Source organism: Hoplias malabaricus, chromosome 3 (assembly GCF_029633855.1).
Source record: "Hoplias malabaricus isolate fHopMal1 chromosome 3, fHopMal1.hap1, whole genome shotgun sequence".
NCBI classification, from domain to species: domain Eukaryota; kingdom Metazoa; phylum Chordata; class Actinopteri; order Characiformes; family Erythrinidae; genus Hoplias; species Hoplias malabaricus.
The window spans coordinates 40,819,813-40,838,211 of record NC_089802.1 but is presented as its reverse complement, the minus strand read 5'-3'; the positions used below and the strand labels follow the sequence as shown (position 1 = coordinate 40,838,211).

Sequence of the window (18,399 nt, the reverse complement as noted above, 5' to 3'; positions counted from 1 at the left end):
TGTCCCAGCAACTAGACGTTTTTGACAAAGGTCAGAATCATCAGTTTCCCCATTGTGTTACCGTCTCCTAAAGCAGCACAAATGAGTCTTAAACTGGAACCAGACATCTGACTTATACGTGAACTTTCTCAAAAATTGCAGCTATTTAACTCTGTGGTGTTTGTGGTGTCTGAAGGACCCATACTCTGCATTTATTCATTCATTCATTTTCTGTGAACGCTTCATCCTGTTCAGGGTCTACCCAAACCCAGGGGGAAATAAGGCAATAGCTCACCCTGGACAAAGCGTCAGTCCATTTCATGATATCACACATCAGGACAATTTCACACACTCACCCAGTCACTGACACACCTACACCTGGGGACAGTTTCACACATTCACCCAGTCACTCACACCTGTGGACAATTGCACACACTCACCCAGTCACTCACACCTATGGACAATTTCACACATTCACTCAGTCACTCACACCTGTGGACAATTTCACACATTCACTCAGTCACTCACACCTGTGGACAATTTAACACACTCACCCAGTCACTCACAACTGTGGACAATTTCACACATTCACCCAGTCACTCACAACTGTGGACAATTTAACACACTCACCCAGTCACTCACACCTGTGGACAATTTCACACATTCACCCAGTCACTCACAACTGTGGACAATTTCACACGCTCACCCAGTCACTCACACCTGTGGACAATTTCACACACTCACACCAGTGGATAATTTAACACACTCACACCTGTGGATAATTTAACACACTCACACCTGAGGACAGTAAAGTCCTGCATCGTGACTGGTTTGTTAGTAAACAGATTGGAATTTTTTAATCATTTTGAGTCTCTTATTCAAACCACCACAGACAGCATGTGGACAGGGGCCACCTCTGGCAAAGATACAGAACTGCTGTCCCACTTTCGGTCCTGGCAAACTGCAAACGTGGCTCACACACCAAAAATGCTAATTTGGCCAGACATCACAAAACATCTGGCACACGTCTGGCAAAGATGTGGCTGTGCTGTTTCTGGCAAACTGGATGTGAGGTGAAAGTGGCCCAAACAGTGACTTCTGGCAACACGTGGAGCTAGTGAGGTGCCTATACGTCCTCCCTGTGGCAAGTAGGCCAATGAAAATGGGAGATGTGGGCTGAACCTGGGAGAGAATAGTTTTCTACCTGCGCCTTTAGGTTAGAAATGGCCTTGAAGCTCAAAGGTGTGAGCTTGAATACTGTTTGTGATTTCTCACACTGTATGTGTGCTCTCTAAAGCACAGAGAAATACCACGGCTACAATATGGTCATAGTGTACATAAAAAGAAGCAGATACCAGATTTTTCTATACTAGGACAAGGGATATAGTGTGTAATGAGGAGACAAAAGGCAGTGTTTGAGCCAGTTTATAGAAGAAGAGGATGATCAAGAGGCCAGGAGTTACCAAAGTGGCAGATACTTCTCTTTTTACAGGGAATGCTTTCCAGGATCTTTTATGGCCTCAGACAATCATCTGAAGGAGAGTGTCATTTAGTCAGTACAGTGCCTTTGTCACTTCACCCAGACATTGGGATCTACACAGATTTTAGGGACAGCTCCCCCTGTTGGCCCCATCAACACCACTTCTAGCAGCTACCAAAGCTTTCCTAGAGGAGGACTCCTGTTCCAGTACTGGCCCAAACCTACTTAACTTCACTGAATTTGCATGTCCTGGGGTTCACGCTCAACAGCTACTAGCAATTTTAAACTTTATGCCGAACTATCATTTATAAGAAAAGACTATATACTGCATTTCACTGCAGACAGATCTTTAATGGAGTCATCTCCCACACAGTTGTTCAAAGTCCATCTATCATGAAACGCTGATGTGTTCAAATGAGGTAGAAAAATGAAAACAGGAGCAAATGGAGATGCATGGTTTTCCTTAGACAGTAGTGATAATATCACAGATCAGTTCTGCTGCTCTGCTCCACTTCTCTCTTTTCTCTTTCCACATTATCTTCACACTTTTATCACCACACAGCCACATGCAAGTTGCAGCAGATCCGTGGAAGGGAATATGACTCTCGTGTTTCAGGCTGCTCTACCGTTTGGCCAGGAATGCTTGGTAACGGCTTGGTCTCAATGAACTCTGGCTGACCTTCAGGGTTGCATCAATTTTGCAAGAGCTGCGCCCTCAACGTCCTTCTCCTCCTGCTCAGCAGCCACTGTCAGAGGCCCCAGCCAAACTGCCTCCCTGTGTCCCCTGGAAGGGTTCACTCTATGGGCTAACAATTACTGCTGAACAATATACTTGTCTGTGCTGGAATATCCATATGGATGTCATACAAGGATTGACTACAACAAATTTGGTATTCCAGACTGGGTATGAAATATGATATGATTGTAAAAACAAGATATTAAAGCCTCATTAAGGACAAAGGAGAGAACTGAGATAGACATTTGCATCTATGTCTTATAGCTCAATAACAGCTATGGGAAACCGTTGGTCAGTGCTCCTGAGTAACCCAGGCTAACCATTCAGATGTGATAATGAGCTTCTGTAACACTGGGACTGACCAGTGCCACTGCAGATGGTGATGACTCAGACATCTATAGAAAGTTGTCTCGACAGACGACGTGGATGTGGAGTTTGTGCTAGTTTGCCATGGCAACACTAAGAGCAGTCGCTCTGTTAGTTCTGGTTCTAGCTAACACCAGCTAGTATATTTTGTGTAGGTACAGCCACCTTTTATTTTTTATTATGTCCTAAACAGAATGCTCTCACTTGGTCTCACTGCAGTGACACTGATGTGGTGGTTGTGTGAGTGGATCAGACACAGCAGTGCTACTGGAGTTTTTAAACCCTGTGTCTACTCTCTATCCACTCGTTGGTCCACCTTGTAGATGTAAAGTCAGAGACAGTAGCTTATCTGTTGCTGCACAGTGTGTGTCGGTCTGGTTTAAACCCTGGGGAATTGGACCAATATCGCATAGCACTACGGACAATCTACATAGTATCAGCAGGAGAAAGAGAACAGCTGATCTCAACCAGAAAGCAGAGACGAGTGATAGAGATCCTTCAGTTAGATAGCCACAGTTCATCCCTAACTGCTGTTCAGTCAGTGAAAAATACAGTTATGAACTCACATGAAGAAATTAAGAGTAATTCTGATCATTCTTGACAAACTGTCCACAGAATCCTTATCAAATTATATACGCAAAAAAAAAAACACCTCCAGTTTTCTTGCCCAGAGGCACTGTCTTATTTACCCCTCAAACCCTTATTCATCCTATTAGAGCTGGGTTCCTCGCTACAAAAGAGCATAAACTGTTCCAAGTTTCTTGAAGCAGCCTTTGTGAAGAGATGTGAGGAGCGCCAAAAACACTCGTCTTTGACTCAACACAGCTCTGTGAGAACGTGAGAGAGAGAGAGAGAGAGAGAGAGAGAGAGAGTAAGAGAAGCCTGGCTCAGTGCATGTAATTCCCTGAGCTTTACCCAGGGCCTCGCTGGAATGGGACCAAACCCTGAAACAAGTCCCACAGCAAAAAGTAACACTATCTTCTTCAGGGAGATTTGTCTCTGGCTGCAGTTGGACAGAGACAATGTCCCTGAGTCAACACCAGCCACCTCCCCTGCTCTGTGGGCGGAGTTGAGTACCAGGGAGAGACGGATGTGGGAGGTTTCACCTGCTGGACCATGTGCCGCTCCATTTTGCCAGACCTCGGAGGGAAATTTTAACACTCAGAAGTTGCTTGTTGATGCCTCAGGAGTCACTTTCAACTACCAAGGCGTAACAAACAACATTTGTGCATTGATTAATTATTTTTTTTATTAGGGGTTCAAATGAGTTAGAATATAGAAAATAGAAAGAATATTTGTGTATAATACAATTGTAATTAGAAATCCAAACACTGCCCCTCTCTTTTCGCGTTAAAATGGAATTATATTTTGGTGGCATTAATGGTATTAATTTTGGCATTAAAAATGACAATTATCATATATATATATATATATATATATATATATATATATATATATATATATAAAACACACCATAGTCATGATTGCTATCGGGATACAATATTATTCCCAAGAATAGTTCTATCCCATGCTTTTGCAGCGCTTTCTCCTAATGGAACCCAATGAATGCTGCAACCACCAAAATCTTCTCACTTGTCATTTTCAGACTATTTTAAGTTTCAGATTATGTTTTGTTGAATAAAATGAATATAGTTGTTGTTAACACTAAACAACAATTCCCATAAATAATAAAGGTGTTTGAATTTTAAATTACACTGACATTTTACCAAAAATAAATAATAACAATAATAAAATAAATAAATAAATATATTTGTAAACCTAATACATTTTCAATAATTTGCAACTCACAATATGAAGAATCACATTGCTCTGAAGTCCCTAAATAGACCTGTTTATGCTCCATAGAGTGGGTAGTAGAGTTTAGTGTAGAGTCTCTACCGCCAGACCACAAGGTGTCAATTTAGTGGCAGTTTTATGACACCAAAAAGATCATTGGAGAAAGTGATTTGTATTTAATAATGAAGAAACAGCATCAGACAAAAAGCAACATGAGACACTTCTGTCCAGAAACAGATGATAGTACTCACAGCTTCAGAACTGAAGATGTTCTGAGCCCAGTGTGGAACTTTACAGAAGTGTCCACATTGTGAGGAGAAAATCTTCAACATGTCTCCGTTTGATCTCATCAATGTCTAGGAGAAATGTTAAAGATATTTTAAAGTAACACTAAGTTTTGGTATTTAGACCTGGGCTCCCTGGAGTAGCAAGAACAGAGGCTGAAGTGGAGCATCTCATTGATTTTGAAGCTGTAATTTTAAAGTAAATATACCACCTACTGTTCTTTTAAACAGATCTTCTCCATGAGTTTTCTGGACAGCGGAGAGGGATTCTGCTGGCATACACAATTTCTCAAAAATGCAGCAGATCTGGTTAAACATTATCGAACAATCTCTTTCTTTTTTCCCCTGACATCATCCTAATGATTGTTTAAGAAGTGGGAATTGTATATTTCTTCATGTCAATGTCATCGGTGGAACGCTACAGTAGGTGCAAGGCTTTTCACTGAAGGAAGATTAATGGTCTTGAAGTGGAAATAAAAAAAAAAGAAGGATCTTTCAAATATTTGCTGACTTCAAAGTGAGCCGTGCCATGACATATTTCCCCCATTTCCTCCTCCTTTTATCTGGCTTTTAACTTTCAAATCAGTCCCAGCTCCAACTGATTCAGCAGCAGCGATGAGCTATCAGTGTTGACACTGCAGTTTGTAATTTCACAACACAGAGAAGCCAAGCACAGATTTATCATGCTCCGTGTACAAGACCAGTGGAAACGACAGGGTGTGTCAGAGTTTTGCGGTCTGATTTCTTACAGCATTTGAGAACACAAGCTGCCCTTTACATTTACAATTAAAACGAATGGTGCAACAGCCGTCTAAGCTTTGGCCCTATCCTTAGCGATGGCTCAGCCTTCCAAGGCTGGGAATCCTAAGAGAGCACAATTGGCCTCACTCTCTCTGGGTGGGTGGGATGACCCATCCCTCCCCTTATCACACAGCACCGTGCCAGCCAGCTCTATTGTTAAAGGCCCGGGCAGTCTGTGCAACACTTATAAGCAATATAGAAATATATCATGACTCAGAAATATCATAATTTTTGTGGACTTTAAGTTTCCTACATCATTTGAAAACAGCAAATGTCCTAAACATAGTGTAAAAATGTAATGAAGAATGGACCAATAGAAATGCTGCAAAATTACTTGGAATACCACTGACTTCCATTGAAAATTAAAAGATATTTTCCTTCGCCTTTGAAATGAATATTTTAGAGATACACGTTTTTATTAGTGCCTTTAAAAACAACAGAAACAATCCAAGACAAATTGGAATAATCAGTTTTGCTACATGCTCCTCCTCCATGAGCTCTCCCTACAGTTGCAAAGTGTAATCCACTTTTACAACAATGTCCTGAAATCAAGGTGGGGGAAGCGAGTGCTTTCCTACCCTCCTCTAAAAAGTACATAGTGTCATTTCTGCAGTGCTGACCCTGTAATAGCAACAACAGAGGCTCTGTTCTCCGTATCACAGGGTAGGTAAGCATCACAATGCTTTTGAAGCTTTCATTTTAAGGTACAAACGTTACCTACTGTTGCTTTAAATGTGAATATAAATATAAATTAATAAAGTCTAGCTCCTTTAACATTCATTAAAAGGTTAACGTTTCCCCTTATAATAGCAATATGTGAAATTCTCAGGTATATTTCACAGTAACCAGGTCTCTGCGTCTGGAGCTGGCTGTCGTATGTGTTTGATACGCACAAGTGGCTGCATCCTATTTCATCTCAGTGTTTACCAAAGTCTTCATAAATAAACCAGGAGCTGAGCGTTTTAATTAGAGTGCAAAATCCGAGCCATTTCCTCTGTTTGAAGAGCGGCGGTGAGGCTTGGGCTTGTTTTCCTTTGTTTTCGCTCGGTGCCTGTTAGTGTAATGCTTTAGATTCACTCTGAAAGCCCCTCATTTTGCACAGAGAGTATAATCATGTGCCCCTCGCTTGAGCTGAGCTTGTGTTCTCGGGAGAAGAGTGGGGAGTGTATGCGTTTAATGGAATGTCACTCGCAAGGTTGTCTCCTCCTCTTCCCCCCAACCTTTTCCTCAGCAGTCTCCCAGACCCAACCCCCCCCCCCCCCTCCACCACCACCACCATCACCACACAAACCTCCCCGAAGCTCATGCTGGAGGATTTGCATGATGCTGACCCAAGCTCTGAAACACAATCCCCTACTGAGGCAGCAGCCAGCTGCTATTTCCAGGCCAGACATCCCTCCGGGGACAAGTCCGGCACGATATCTTGGAATCTTGAGCACAAATAAGTCATTTAGATCCTTCCTATATTCCAAGCCATTTCTTCTTGCGCTTTCCCCCTGCATTGAAAGTGTACATTACTCTCAGGGTGAGGCTAATACATCAGGCTTCACTAATACCCCAAGCTGGCGCTGAGACCCTAGAAAATAATGAGCCTATACCGGCAGCATCCACTCCTGTATTGAACGTGCCACTTCTATAATATTCAGATTAAGTCGTTTAGCGTGCCAGGTCGATGCACTATGAAAAAATCATAATAAAACCAGAAGATCTTGGCATTCAGAACGCTCAGTAAGTGGGTCAGAGACTAGAAGCTGCAGGGAAGAAGTGCCCCATATGACGGTATGTTACCACATCTCTACAGCGGTAAAAATGGTGGGACAAACAAATCACCACTCAGCCTGGAAAATCAATAGGAATCAGCACTATTAGTCTTCCATTCGATCTCCCAGAGGAAGCACTGCCAAAACCAAAGCACTCAACTCTATCACACAAGCACCAAGCAGTCACAAATGGTCTCTAGCAGAATGGACATGGAGTGAGGCTTACTTTCTGGTAAGGTATTAAATGATTAATAATATACTGTACATGTCTGTTTATAGTCAATTATTGATATCTGATTGCTAGAACTTTGTATTATATATATAAATAACATACAATAAAGTAACATAATACATTTTCTCACGTTACTGTAATTGAGTAGTTTACTTGTACTTTTTTAAGTACATCTGTAATTTAAGTTACTTTGCATTTATTTATTTTGCATAAAGTATTGTGCTTCACTACATTTTAAATCATAGCAGTGACTGAGTAAAAGTGTAACTAAAGATGCAAAAAAAAATTGCACATGGAAACTACCAGCGAATAATGGGCTGGAGAACAATCTACCACTAAAATCACACAAAATATGGTGACGGACAAGTCCGTTACTGCTGCAGATCCAGCTGAGTGCAAAACCCCATTGAATTCTCAGTTGCTCTGGAAAAAAATGGACCCCTGGCCATATTTAAGGGACCACTTCAGCTTCAGGTGCATGAAAGGACATGTCTTTATACTGCAGTGTGAGCTGTGTTTGCCAAGAGAGAATTAGCAGTTTATAAAAACCAAACATCAAACCTGTGCATGTAGAGCATGTACACGTACATTAAATAATACTTGTACCATTGCAATGGCAGTTAAAAATAATTTTAATATTTTAGTAAGAGGCTCAAATTAGCACACACAGTGTGTATTGGTTGGTACTGAACTGTTACCTCTTTGTAAACACCTTTGAGTTATGAATGGTCTGAAATAGCCTTCTTTTTTTTTTTTTTTTTTTTTTTTTGAGATAGTCGTTTACCTGTACTGAGGAGAAGGGACTCCAGACGCCTCACAGGTGAGCACAGTCTCCTGACTCGAGGAGTGGATCGGGAGGATCAGGTCGGTGGGCTCTGCTCTCCATCTTGGACCGTGGAAAAGTGTATCTTCTGCATGAGCTGAAAATGACAAACAAAATTAATTTGTTAATAGCGTCAAATGTTCTCATCACACAAAACAAACCTAGCCCACTCTGGTGTGAGCACGACACCCTGTGAAACACTGATTTTTAACCCGCAGGAAAGTATAACCAAGCTTTCTCCCATGGACTGGGCTCAGGGTCCAGTTGAACCACTAGAGAGAGGCACTGAATCACCTCTGTCAACAGATTATTTTCAGTGCAGAGTCTCTCTGAGGTTTTTCACCTTTTTAGTGTTGACACAAGGATGTGTGACCTTAACCTACTGTTAAAGACAGTGACAGGAGCAGAAGAGCTGCAGCCAGAGTCCTCACAGAGACAGGCTCCCATACTAGTGAACATTCCGTGTTAGAGTTATGGACCATAACATTAAAATATAGCACTCATTTATTCCAAAGTGTAGCAAATTTTATGGTTCATTGTGCTTTATTCATTCAGCAATAATTTAATAACGGAACTTCATTTCTATTTGCCATGATGTATGGCCAATTAAGCGTCTGCTTAGAATACCAGTCAAACGTTTGGAGTTCCTTGTCACATAACACTAATAATGTATATTTTATCTTCTGCCAGATTTACATGCAATAAGATTACACACGCACACCTTTTAAGCATTATACTATCCAATGTGTGCATTGCATCTACTCGTGCTTTAGTATGAACATCTTGGTTTGTAAGTGTTGGGCATCCTAACTGTAACTGTGTCTGTAACTTAACAGTGGAGTTAGTGTTTTCCTCCAAGCGTGTTTAGTTCAAAATATGTTGTATTAGCAGCAGATCTAAAAGAAGTGGCTGCTTTCCCATGCTTTGAGGAAACATATTTGACAATGCCTGAAAATGTGCAGTAAAAAGATGACTGTAGTCTACTACTATTTTCACTATCATTGTTATCCCTCACATATCATCATCATCTGATTTCACTGACCAATAAATACATTCTGGATATGCACTTAAACAGCTAAAAACAGCTTCTGCACCAAAGCTCTTTCTCTAAAACTTATTAAATACTAATTCATGCCCCCCCCCCCCCCCCAATAATAATGATAATAATAATAAAAACTTGCTTGAACATTTGTTTTTTAGGTTACTAAGTTAAATCATGCCTATGTTGTTACGAAATAGTTAATTCCCTGGATTAGTCTCTTTCCTTATGGTGAGATTTATTTATACTGACATACTCCTCAGTTGTGGACTTGTGCCCTGAAGTGCAGTGTAGAACTGAAGCCGAGAAGCAACACAATACGGCTTGTTGCATAAAACATCTAAAGGCTAAAGTTTTCCCATAAGAAGCCCGTAAGGGATGCTTAAGGCCTTCTTTTAGGGCCGTGATCAAAATAAAGCCCGAAATCATGGCCCATGGCAGATGTACTTTTAGTATTTGCTTGCTTGGTAGTTTATACATGTGACTACACACAGAGGCCGAGTCTGAGTAGACACAGTTGGCTTTTTTCAGCTGTACCTGAGAATAAAGAGGTCAGCTTGGACATTTTTACCAGCAGCATCCCACAGGACCCTGCGTTGGGGACCTCAGGCAAGGATCAAACCTGTGTGGCAGCATCATTATGTCATAATTTCCATCCTTTTTGTTCTGTTATGTCCTATTTGTCCTGATATGTTCTGTGTTTCCTCATTTCTTCTGTGTTTTTTGGGTTCTACGTGTCATGCCATGTCCTCGTGTTGCTTCCATTAAGTCTTTGTCACGTGTCTCTGATCGCTGTCCAGGTGTTGTGTTCCCTAGGGTTTTTAAGCATGGCTCCTGTGTTTGTCAGTGATTGTGGTTGTTTATTTGTGTGACACATCACCTCAGGCTTTTTTTTGCGTTCTCTCATTTATTTCTATAGTCTTTTTTTTTTTTTTTTTTTTTTTTGCATTCAACACTCATTAAATACACCTTTGTATATGTATCCAGCATCAGTGTCCTTCATCCGCCTCCACTTATGCCTTAAACACAACCTGTTGCGTCACAGTGCCATCCCAGAGTTTATAGAATTTCACATAATGGCTAAAAACAGTACACTTTAATATCACTAATGTGTTACATATACATATTTGTCAGCAGGGGCTAGGACTGCAACATTTTCAAAGTTGGGAAGTTTACTGTGGGAATTAACAGGTAATTAATGGGAATAAAATGGGAATATTCAAAGCTAACGGTGAGAAACTTACATATAGTTGGTAAAATATATACTGAAGCATAATTTTGGCTAAAATAATTAGATATGATATGAAGAGTTGAATAGCAAAGCTGCTCCTCAATCCCAGGCCCATGGCACATTACACACTGAAGGGCTATTGGGACCACAACCTCTGCATTCACTGTTCATTCCTCCATCACATGTACAGTATATGTCCAGATGATTTCTAAAAACCTGACACTCTGAAAACACCCATTTGGACCAAAGGACTATCTAAAGTCAGGTAAGTGTTGATGAGGTTCATATTTTTATTGACAGTAATAGCATTGAAACATTTAAGCAAATATTAAATCAAGGGGTAATTTCACAGTTGCTTGCTGTGTGCTAAATCAGAAAAGTTTTATGAGCAATTTCATGTAAGAGACTAGTTTACCTGGCTAGCAAGATGTCAGCTTACCAAGGCTAGCTACATATATTTCTTTGTCTCAATGGGTTTCTGTAACCAAGAATTTGCTAGTACGGACCACACCCCTAGAGGCTGAAACAGGGAGGTGAATTCAGAAGTCTTGGGGAGGAGTTCAGTGTGGCTTATGAATGTGTATGAAGCCGGACCCCCATTGGATAAATTAATATGAGAAAAGGGTGGAGATGGGGTGGAGGTGGGAGCAAGTTTTTTAAAACAGGAGGCTCGGTGGGTTTGATAATGGCCGAACACAGCTCTGAATGTGGGGATCAACAGGAATGACCCAGCGCGGAGGAGCGAGCTGACGTAGTGAAGCAGTCGTATGTTATTACATAACTTCAATTAATACTTAGAAATTATTTATTTAACATTTTGAAGACCATTATATTTAGTGATTGTACACTTTGTCATTTTATTTAACAGAACAATGCCACATGCATCAAATATGACATCAAAGGTGTCATAGCTTTTATTTGTATTTTTATGCATTTGTGACTGCTGTTGACAAATAAATAATAATAATAATAATAATAATAATAGTGCCTTTAAATTAATCAATATTTCCTATTACTTCCAAAAAACACCCATAAATTCCTAAAGTTCACAAAATTTCCATGGAACTAAAGTTCCTACGGAAAGTTACCAGTAGTTTCCTGGAAATTTTATCAGACATTTTCCACACCTTTGCAACCCTAGCAGGGGCAGGTAAAAACATGATGCTCTGTCTACATCAGTCAGACTCTTGCTTCATGCAGACTGTTGGGAAGCAGAGGCAGGGCCTGGCTCTGAAAGCTGCATCTGCCCTATAGCTGATCCTGGAGGGGTGCTGGTGATGCTGATGCAACTCACACTAAACAAGGACAAATAATTAATCGCTCACACGAAGATTTGTGACATGAAGGTTTGTAAGTGAATATGTATATTAGAAAACATCGTTGTTGTCCAATTTAAAACATGTATTTCAACCTTTTTGGATGATTAGTTTACTACATCATTGGAACACAAAAGCTGTCCTTCACACTGTGTGAAAATTTCACTATAAATGGACCAATAGAAATGCTCCAAAATTGCTTGGAATAAAAACTTTTCACATTGATGTCCACTGAAAGCTAAGAAGGTGTTTTCCTTCTCCTGTAAAGTTACTATTTTGGGAGATATATGTTTTTAATTGGACAGTGACAAAATGTTAGATATACACCCCTTTGTTTTGTTTCACTGTGAGTGAGTGACTGAGTGAGTGAGTGCATAAAAAATTTGAGACAATATATGAGATTTACCACCGTGACCCTGAAATGGAGAAGCGGAAAAGAAAATGATGATGATGATGATGATATGAGATTTATCACCCCTTGTGTGTTTCCTAAGAGTGAGTGATTGAGCAAAAGATTGAGTGAGTGATTAAGTGGGTGACTGAGTGATTAGTTATGTAAGTAAATATGCGGGAGTATGGGAGTTGTGACTGAGTGACTGAGCAAGTTAGTTGAGTGTGTGAGTGAGTTGAGTGAGTGGAGAACTGAGTATAAGAATCATTTACAAGTTTCCTGAAGTGATTTGCATCTAAAATTCAAAGCAGTAGGTTACCAGTGACATTAGTTTATTAGAATCACACAGGGTAAAGGGTGATATGGTGAGAGCCCATCAGATCTCTCCCTCTCATTTCCTTTAAGAGGAGAATGGGTACTGGCATTGTGTTACAATCTTTATTGAAAACAGATTCACCTCACAGATCACCTCACGACATCAATATTTATATAAGGCTCTCAAATATATGTCTTATGTAACTTACAGCATGTGTTTCCTGTCTCGGCTGTGTGTGGGATGTTCTGTTTGTGGGTGTTCATTCAAGTCTGTGAGTTCTTGCAGACTATTTTTTTAACTCACTAATTCCTCGATATATAATTACATAACATTAACACAAACAATGCTACTGCTAATAATAATAAAAATGCTATTATTACTGATACCAACAATGATCATTTTTAACACGCTAATTACATACTGGTGCAGCAGGTAGTCAGTCACACAGCTTCATGGACCTTGTGGTTGTGGGTTGAAGTCCCACTCCGGGTGACTGTCTGTGAGGAGTGTGGTGTGTTCTCCCTGTGTCCGCGTGGGTTTCCTCCGGGTGACTGTCTGTGAGGAGTGTGGTGTGTTCTCCCTGTATCTGCGTGGGTTTCCTCCAGGTGACTGTCTGTGAGGAGTGTGGTGTGTTCTCCCTGTGTCCGCGTGGGTTTCCTCCGGGTGACTGTCTGTGAGGAGGGTGGTGTGTTCTCCCTGTATCTGCGTGGGTTTCCTCCAGGTGACTGTCTGTGAGGAGTGTGGTGTGTTCTCCCTGTGTCCGCGTGGGTTTCCTCCGGGTGACTGTCTGTGAGGAGTGTGGTGTGTTCTCCCTGTGTCTGCGTGGGTTTCCTCCGGGTGACTGTGAGGAGTGTGGTGTGTTCTCCCCGTGTCCGCATGGGTTTCCTCCGGGTGACTGTGAGGAGTGTGGTGTGTTCTCCCCGTGTCCGCGTGGGTTTCCTCCGGGTGCTCCGGTTTCCTCCCACGCTCCAAAAACACACATTGGTAGGTGGTGTAGCAGATCAGAAGTGTGAGTGTGTGACCGAATGTGTGTGTGTGTGTGTGTGTGTGTGTGTGTTTGTCGCCCTGTGAAAGACTGGTGACTCCTCCAGGGTGTGTTCCCAAGTAGGCTCCAGACCCACCTGAACTAAGTGATTACAGACATCAATGATTGAATTAATGAATGAATTAATGAATAGTGGCATACTTATTTAAATGTGTTCAAAGTTTTACTCTAAAATTGTCTAAATCACTTGAGACAGAAACAATGTAGAAAGAAGGGTGTTTAAAAATATATCAAATGTTACAAAAGGCTTTTATTCTAGAATAATTTATAATTTATATATTCAGCTGTAAATAATTGAGTTTAAATACAAAATCTTAAAAAATATCTATCTTTTAATCTTTTTCATGAACAGCTGACCTCTGCCAGCCTGGTGTCAAGGTATTTTTTTCATGAGATTAGATCATTCATGGGATTAACATGATGGGTATGAAATATAGTTCATCTTTCACAGGTTATATAATAATGGCCGCCCAGTGTATCCTAACATTAACACTAGCCCAAACCCAGACTCAGATTAAACCTCTGTGTTCAGTACATCAGTTCCCTTGGTCTGGACCAAAAAATAAAATGAAACATTGCTACATTTTAGTCCTGGTTTGGTTCGAGTTTAGACTGACACATTTACAATCAAATGAATGAGCAGTATTTTTCTTCTGTAAATCCACAGTTTCTAAAGCTGCAGAACTTGAGAACCAAGGAACTGGGCATTGAGAGAAGAGCTGTACCAACAGTCCCCTTGAGCAACCAGGACATTACTACCTTGCTCAACAGCATGAAGGGAAACTCTGGAGCCTGCGGCCCTGCAGGGTGTTTGCAAGAATGCATGAATTGCTGCATTTTATAGATAATGAACGGAACATCCTTAGCCTGTGACGCTGAGTTATGTAAGGACATGCTTAGTGAAGTATTAGCTCAGCAGATTTTCTTTCTGACGAACGGAGGGAGGATTCGGGGACCCGTGAGTCTTTAGCACCACAGTAGGAGCTGGGAGAATATCATTCTGAGCTGTTTGTAGAAATCAAGGGATCTGGAAATGTTTGATATCGTAGTGTGCAGATCACCTCTGCCGCACTTCCGAGGCATGACATCCACTGACGGGACTTTGTTTCTCAAACCTTATCTTCCAACTCACTTGTCAAGCTCCACCTGTGAGCCATGTTCGCTTCAGCACTCTCTCCCTGCAGAGATTCCCAATCCCTTTCACTGGTTTGGTCATTTTTTTTCTCACATCGCTGACATAACTTCTACGGCAGTTTATCTCTTATGTGATCATATAACAGTCTGATTGGACTGGCTGTATATTACGTGTCTACCCTTTTTTTCGATAACCATTACAGTGACTAAAGTCAGCTATTTTAAATAGGACATACTCTCCCACTTTCCCACAAGTGAACACATTGCTGTGTCTTAATGAAATATCTGTGATCTGCTTTGGTCAAAACACCACAATGATCAAACCTCACAGCAGTGTTCTCCCCACCTACCTAAACAAATTTGTTCAGAAAAGCCGTATTTAGCACCTGTTCCTTTAACTGATAAGGAGTCGCTCGCTGTTCACCCCGACTCAGTACTATTTCTTCTCCGTTCTCATTTCTCTGTTTTTACACAGTACTCTTTCTCTGTGCTCATCGTGTCTGTTTTGCTACATTAAACCACTCTCAGCATGGGTCTAGCACTGTGATTGGGCAGACTCAGGTGAGGGGGCGGGGCGATTCTAAACTCTCTACATTCCACATAAAAAGCAATTGAATATAAGAATGACTCATGTTGTTACACATTTTCAGATGTAGGCAGCCCACAAGAAAACAGGGTGGTCTTGTATCACACAAAGTTATGTACATATGCAATAAACAAGAGAGCTGTTCTATAATATGTCCTCTTTAATTTGCACCCATATTCAGTTGTGGACACAGAGCTAGCATAATCTCCACGAAAGACCATGCAATATAATGGGACAATTTAAAGTAGCTGTATATGGAAAAACTGTATTAGGGCGGAACACACACACTTAAGCTAAGGCCTTTTGGGTCACTTTTAGCTCACATCCATCTTGCAGTCACCAGCAGAGTGACAGCTTTGCCAGAGGTGCGTCTTTTTTATGCTGTGTGTCCAAATTAACATTTTTAATATGTGGGCCACTTTTGGTTTACATACAATTTGCCATGACCAGCAGTGGGTCAGCACATGCAGCTCACATCCGCATGCAATTTGCGTTGGACTCTGGAGCCATGCATCTGTGTTCTCTGCAGTGATAAATTCCTACCTACATCACACTAACATCACAGATATACATCAGTGCCTGCAGTTGTTACAGTGCAAAAGAGTAAAACACTGTAAACTAAAAAGTTTAAATGCTGTTTCTGTAACAGTGACATGCATTTATTTTCAGGACAAAATAAATAATTCACTAAATCACTAGACAAACTTAAATATCCTCACAGACTTAAAAGCCTGCTTTGTAATCTTGGCTTTATTAATTGTTTTATTCATTTAACATTTTGTCACTGTTAAATACACAAGGCATTATGAGTGGTGCAAATGGCCAAGGCCAGGGAGGAGCTGGGACTAATGAGGGAGCTCCAAGTACATTTAGCTTCTCCCACTTTTCTGTGATTTTCAGCACTTATTTGAGTTTTTTTTTTTCCAAATTGTGTTGTGGCAGATGTATTTTTTTGTATTTGTGTGTGTCTGTGTGGCATGAGTGGGGTTGGTTTTGATTTGTGTTGTTCAAGGAAGCACTTTCTGAAACTTGTCACACAGCAAGTCCTCTCTTTCACTGCCATGTTGCCAGACAGAGAAGCAAAGTTGTGCTCATGACTTACTAAGTGGTGCTCACGAGATTTTTCCTTAAAAATAAATTCTCACCATGTCCCTTCAGGGGCTCCGTACAAAACCATCTTTTTTTGTTTGTTTTTTACTGTTAATTCTATTATTTCTGTGTATAATTTTTCACAGTAATGTACTAAAAACAAAGCACTTTTTTTACAGTGTGCATTCAATCATGTTTTCATGGTTGAATGCCATTGACATTGTATAAAATCTATTGTTAAGCCTTCTTTTAGTTCAAGGCTTGACCCATTGATATCTACACAAGCTTTAGGGGGAACTTCTGATTTGTAAATAATTGCCATCTCTCTCTTTCAAATACTAGCTAACATGTTAGTGTACTGTATTAATGTTCTCCTCCAAATGTGTCCAGCTCCAACAGCATTGCTATAGTAGCAACCTAAATAGTTACAGTAGAGCTATCAGTCTCTGAGAAAGTAGGTGCTACCCTTCCTGCTTGGCAGCATAGAGAGTGCATTCACTTAATTCACACTGGGTCTCTAAAATCCTGTTCACCGTCCTAAACACTGTAGAAGGGTGTCTGACACTTCATCACAATAAAATGCCCATTTGATTCACAAAGGATTCAACCTTTGCTTTCAAGCCGTGAACTCAGCTGGCGTCTAAATAAAGAGGGAATGAAATTCACTGTTAATCCCATGAGTGCAGAAGGGCGTACAGAGGCGGAGATTCCTAGGGAGACACAGACGCTGCTCCATCCCAAAGTTCCAGATAATCATCTCTGACATGTCCCCAGTCCACAGATAGGGCCCGAGTCCCAGGAGAGCCCAGGGAGCCGGGATGTGAAAGGCCCCAGAACGAATGGGTGAAGGGCAGAGATGGAGAAAAAGTGCTTTTCTAATCAGTTTCAAAGCTCTTGTTCAAAGCTGGAGCCAGAGCCAAGGATCTAAATCATGCAAGAAAGAAGCCCTGTGAGCACAGCCACTCTCTAAAAGGCTACAGCGCTCTGATAGTCGCCCCACAGTCCTGATATTTACTTTGTTCTCTGAGAAAAAAAAATGTGTGAGTTTGGAGTCTAATTATAGCTAAAGCTGATAATGTCCAAATTAATGCTAAAATAAGCCACGTTAAAGCCTTTAAAACATAAAGTAAGTGATAATGACTGGTGGAGCTTTTTACATTTCTGTGCCCATTTCCTTTCTCAGTTTAGGCTCAATCCAGATCTATATCCTTTCAGACCCATAGTGTCGAGCTGTCCATACAAAGAATGGATGGATACAAACAGCAGATCTGAGCTTGATTTATCGTATCATTCAAACAAAGACATTATTATTGCTGTTTATTTATACACCACAGTTGTTAGAAATCCCAATTTCCCTTTTTCACATTTTGTCTTTTCTCATCTTTATGCAAGTGAATTCTTTCATATATATTATCTCCAGAGAAAGATCTCCTCAAATACAAATAAGTTTGTACTTCGTATCCATAACAATGAATGAACTGTGCTCTGAGTTTTCCACAGCAAAATCTGTAAATAATATTTGCAGAGACAGCATTATTCCCCTCAGTTCAAACACATTCTGCTGTAGGAGTAAATCTAGTCACGGCACCTCGTCATTTAGAACGCCCTCTCAGCCTCGTCACCGGTGCTATATATCCACACGTGTAGATTACAGTTCAATTCTCTTCCCTCAATTACAGTAAACACGGCGTTACGTGACGGAGCATGTGCATTTAACCTGAGAGGAAAATGAAAAACAACAAGAGAGACGCGAAGGAAACAAATGCTGTTTTGAATAAAACCATGAGGAAGAGGCTTTACCTGCAAGAGAGCCCATGATTGATAGCAGCAGTAGCCGTTTCCATAGTAACGTCATCTTCAGTTGCCAAGGGCGAATATGACTCTCATCCAATTGCTTGTGAATGGAACAATTTTTCCCTTGAATGCAAGATGGATAATCTGTGGGAAAGAAAAGTAATTACAGAAATAATTAAAATGAGACATTTTGGCCTAAA

General features: G+C 40.8%; 1 protein-coding gene across 1 annotated transcript in view; it reads right to left on the bottom strand.

Moving 5' to 3' along the window:
- Window positions 1-18,399, bottom strand: part of cntn3b (contactin 3b) — a 122,851-nt gene that overhangs the window by 82,203 nt on the left and 22,249 nt on the right. The window contains exons 2-3 of the mRNA XM_066663425.1: window positions 18,206-18,343; window positions 8,220-8,355 (exon numbers count right to left, since the gene is read on the bottom strand). Of these exons, the coding sequence (XP_066519522.1) occupies window positions 8,220-8,355; window positions 18,206-18,260 (191 nt within the window). The 5' untranslated portion in view covers window positions 18,261-18,343. The remainder of the gene's footprint in view (window positions 1-8,219; window positions 8,356-18,205; window positions 18,344-18,399) is intronic.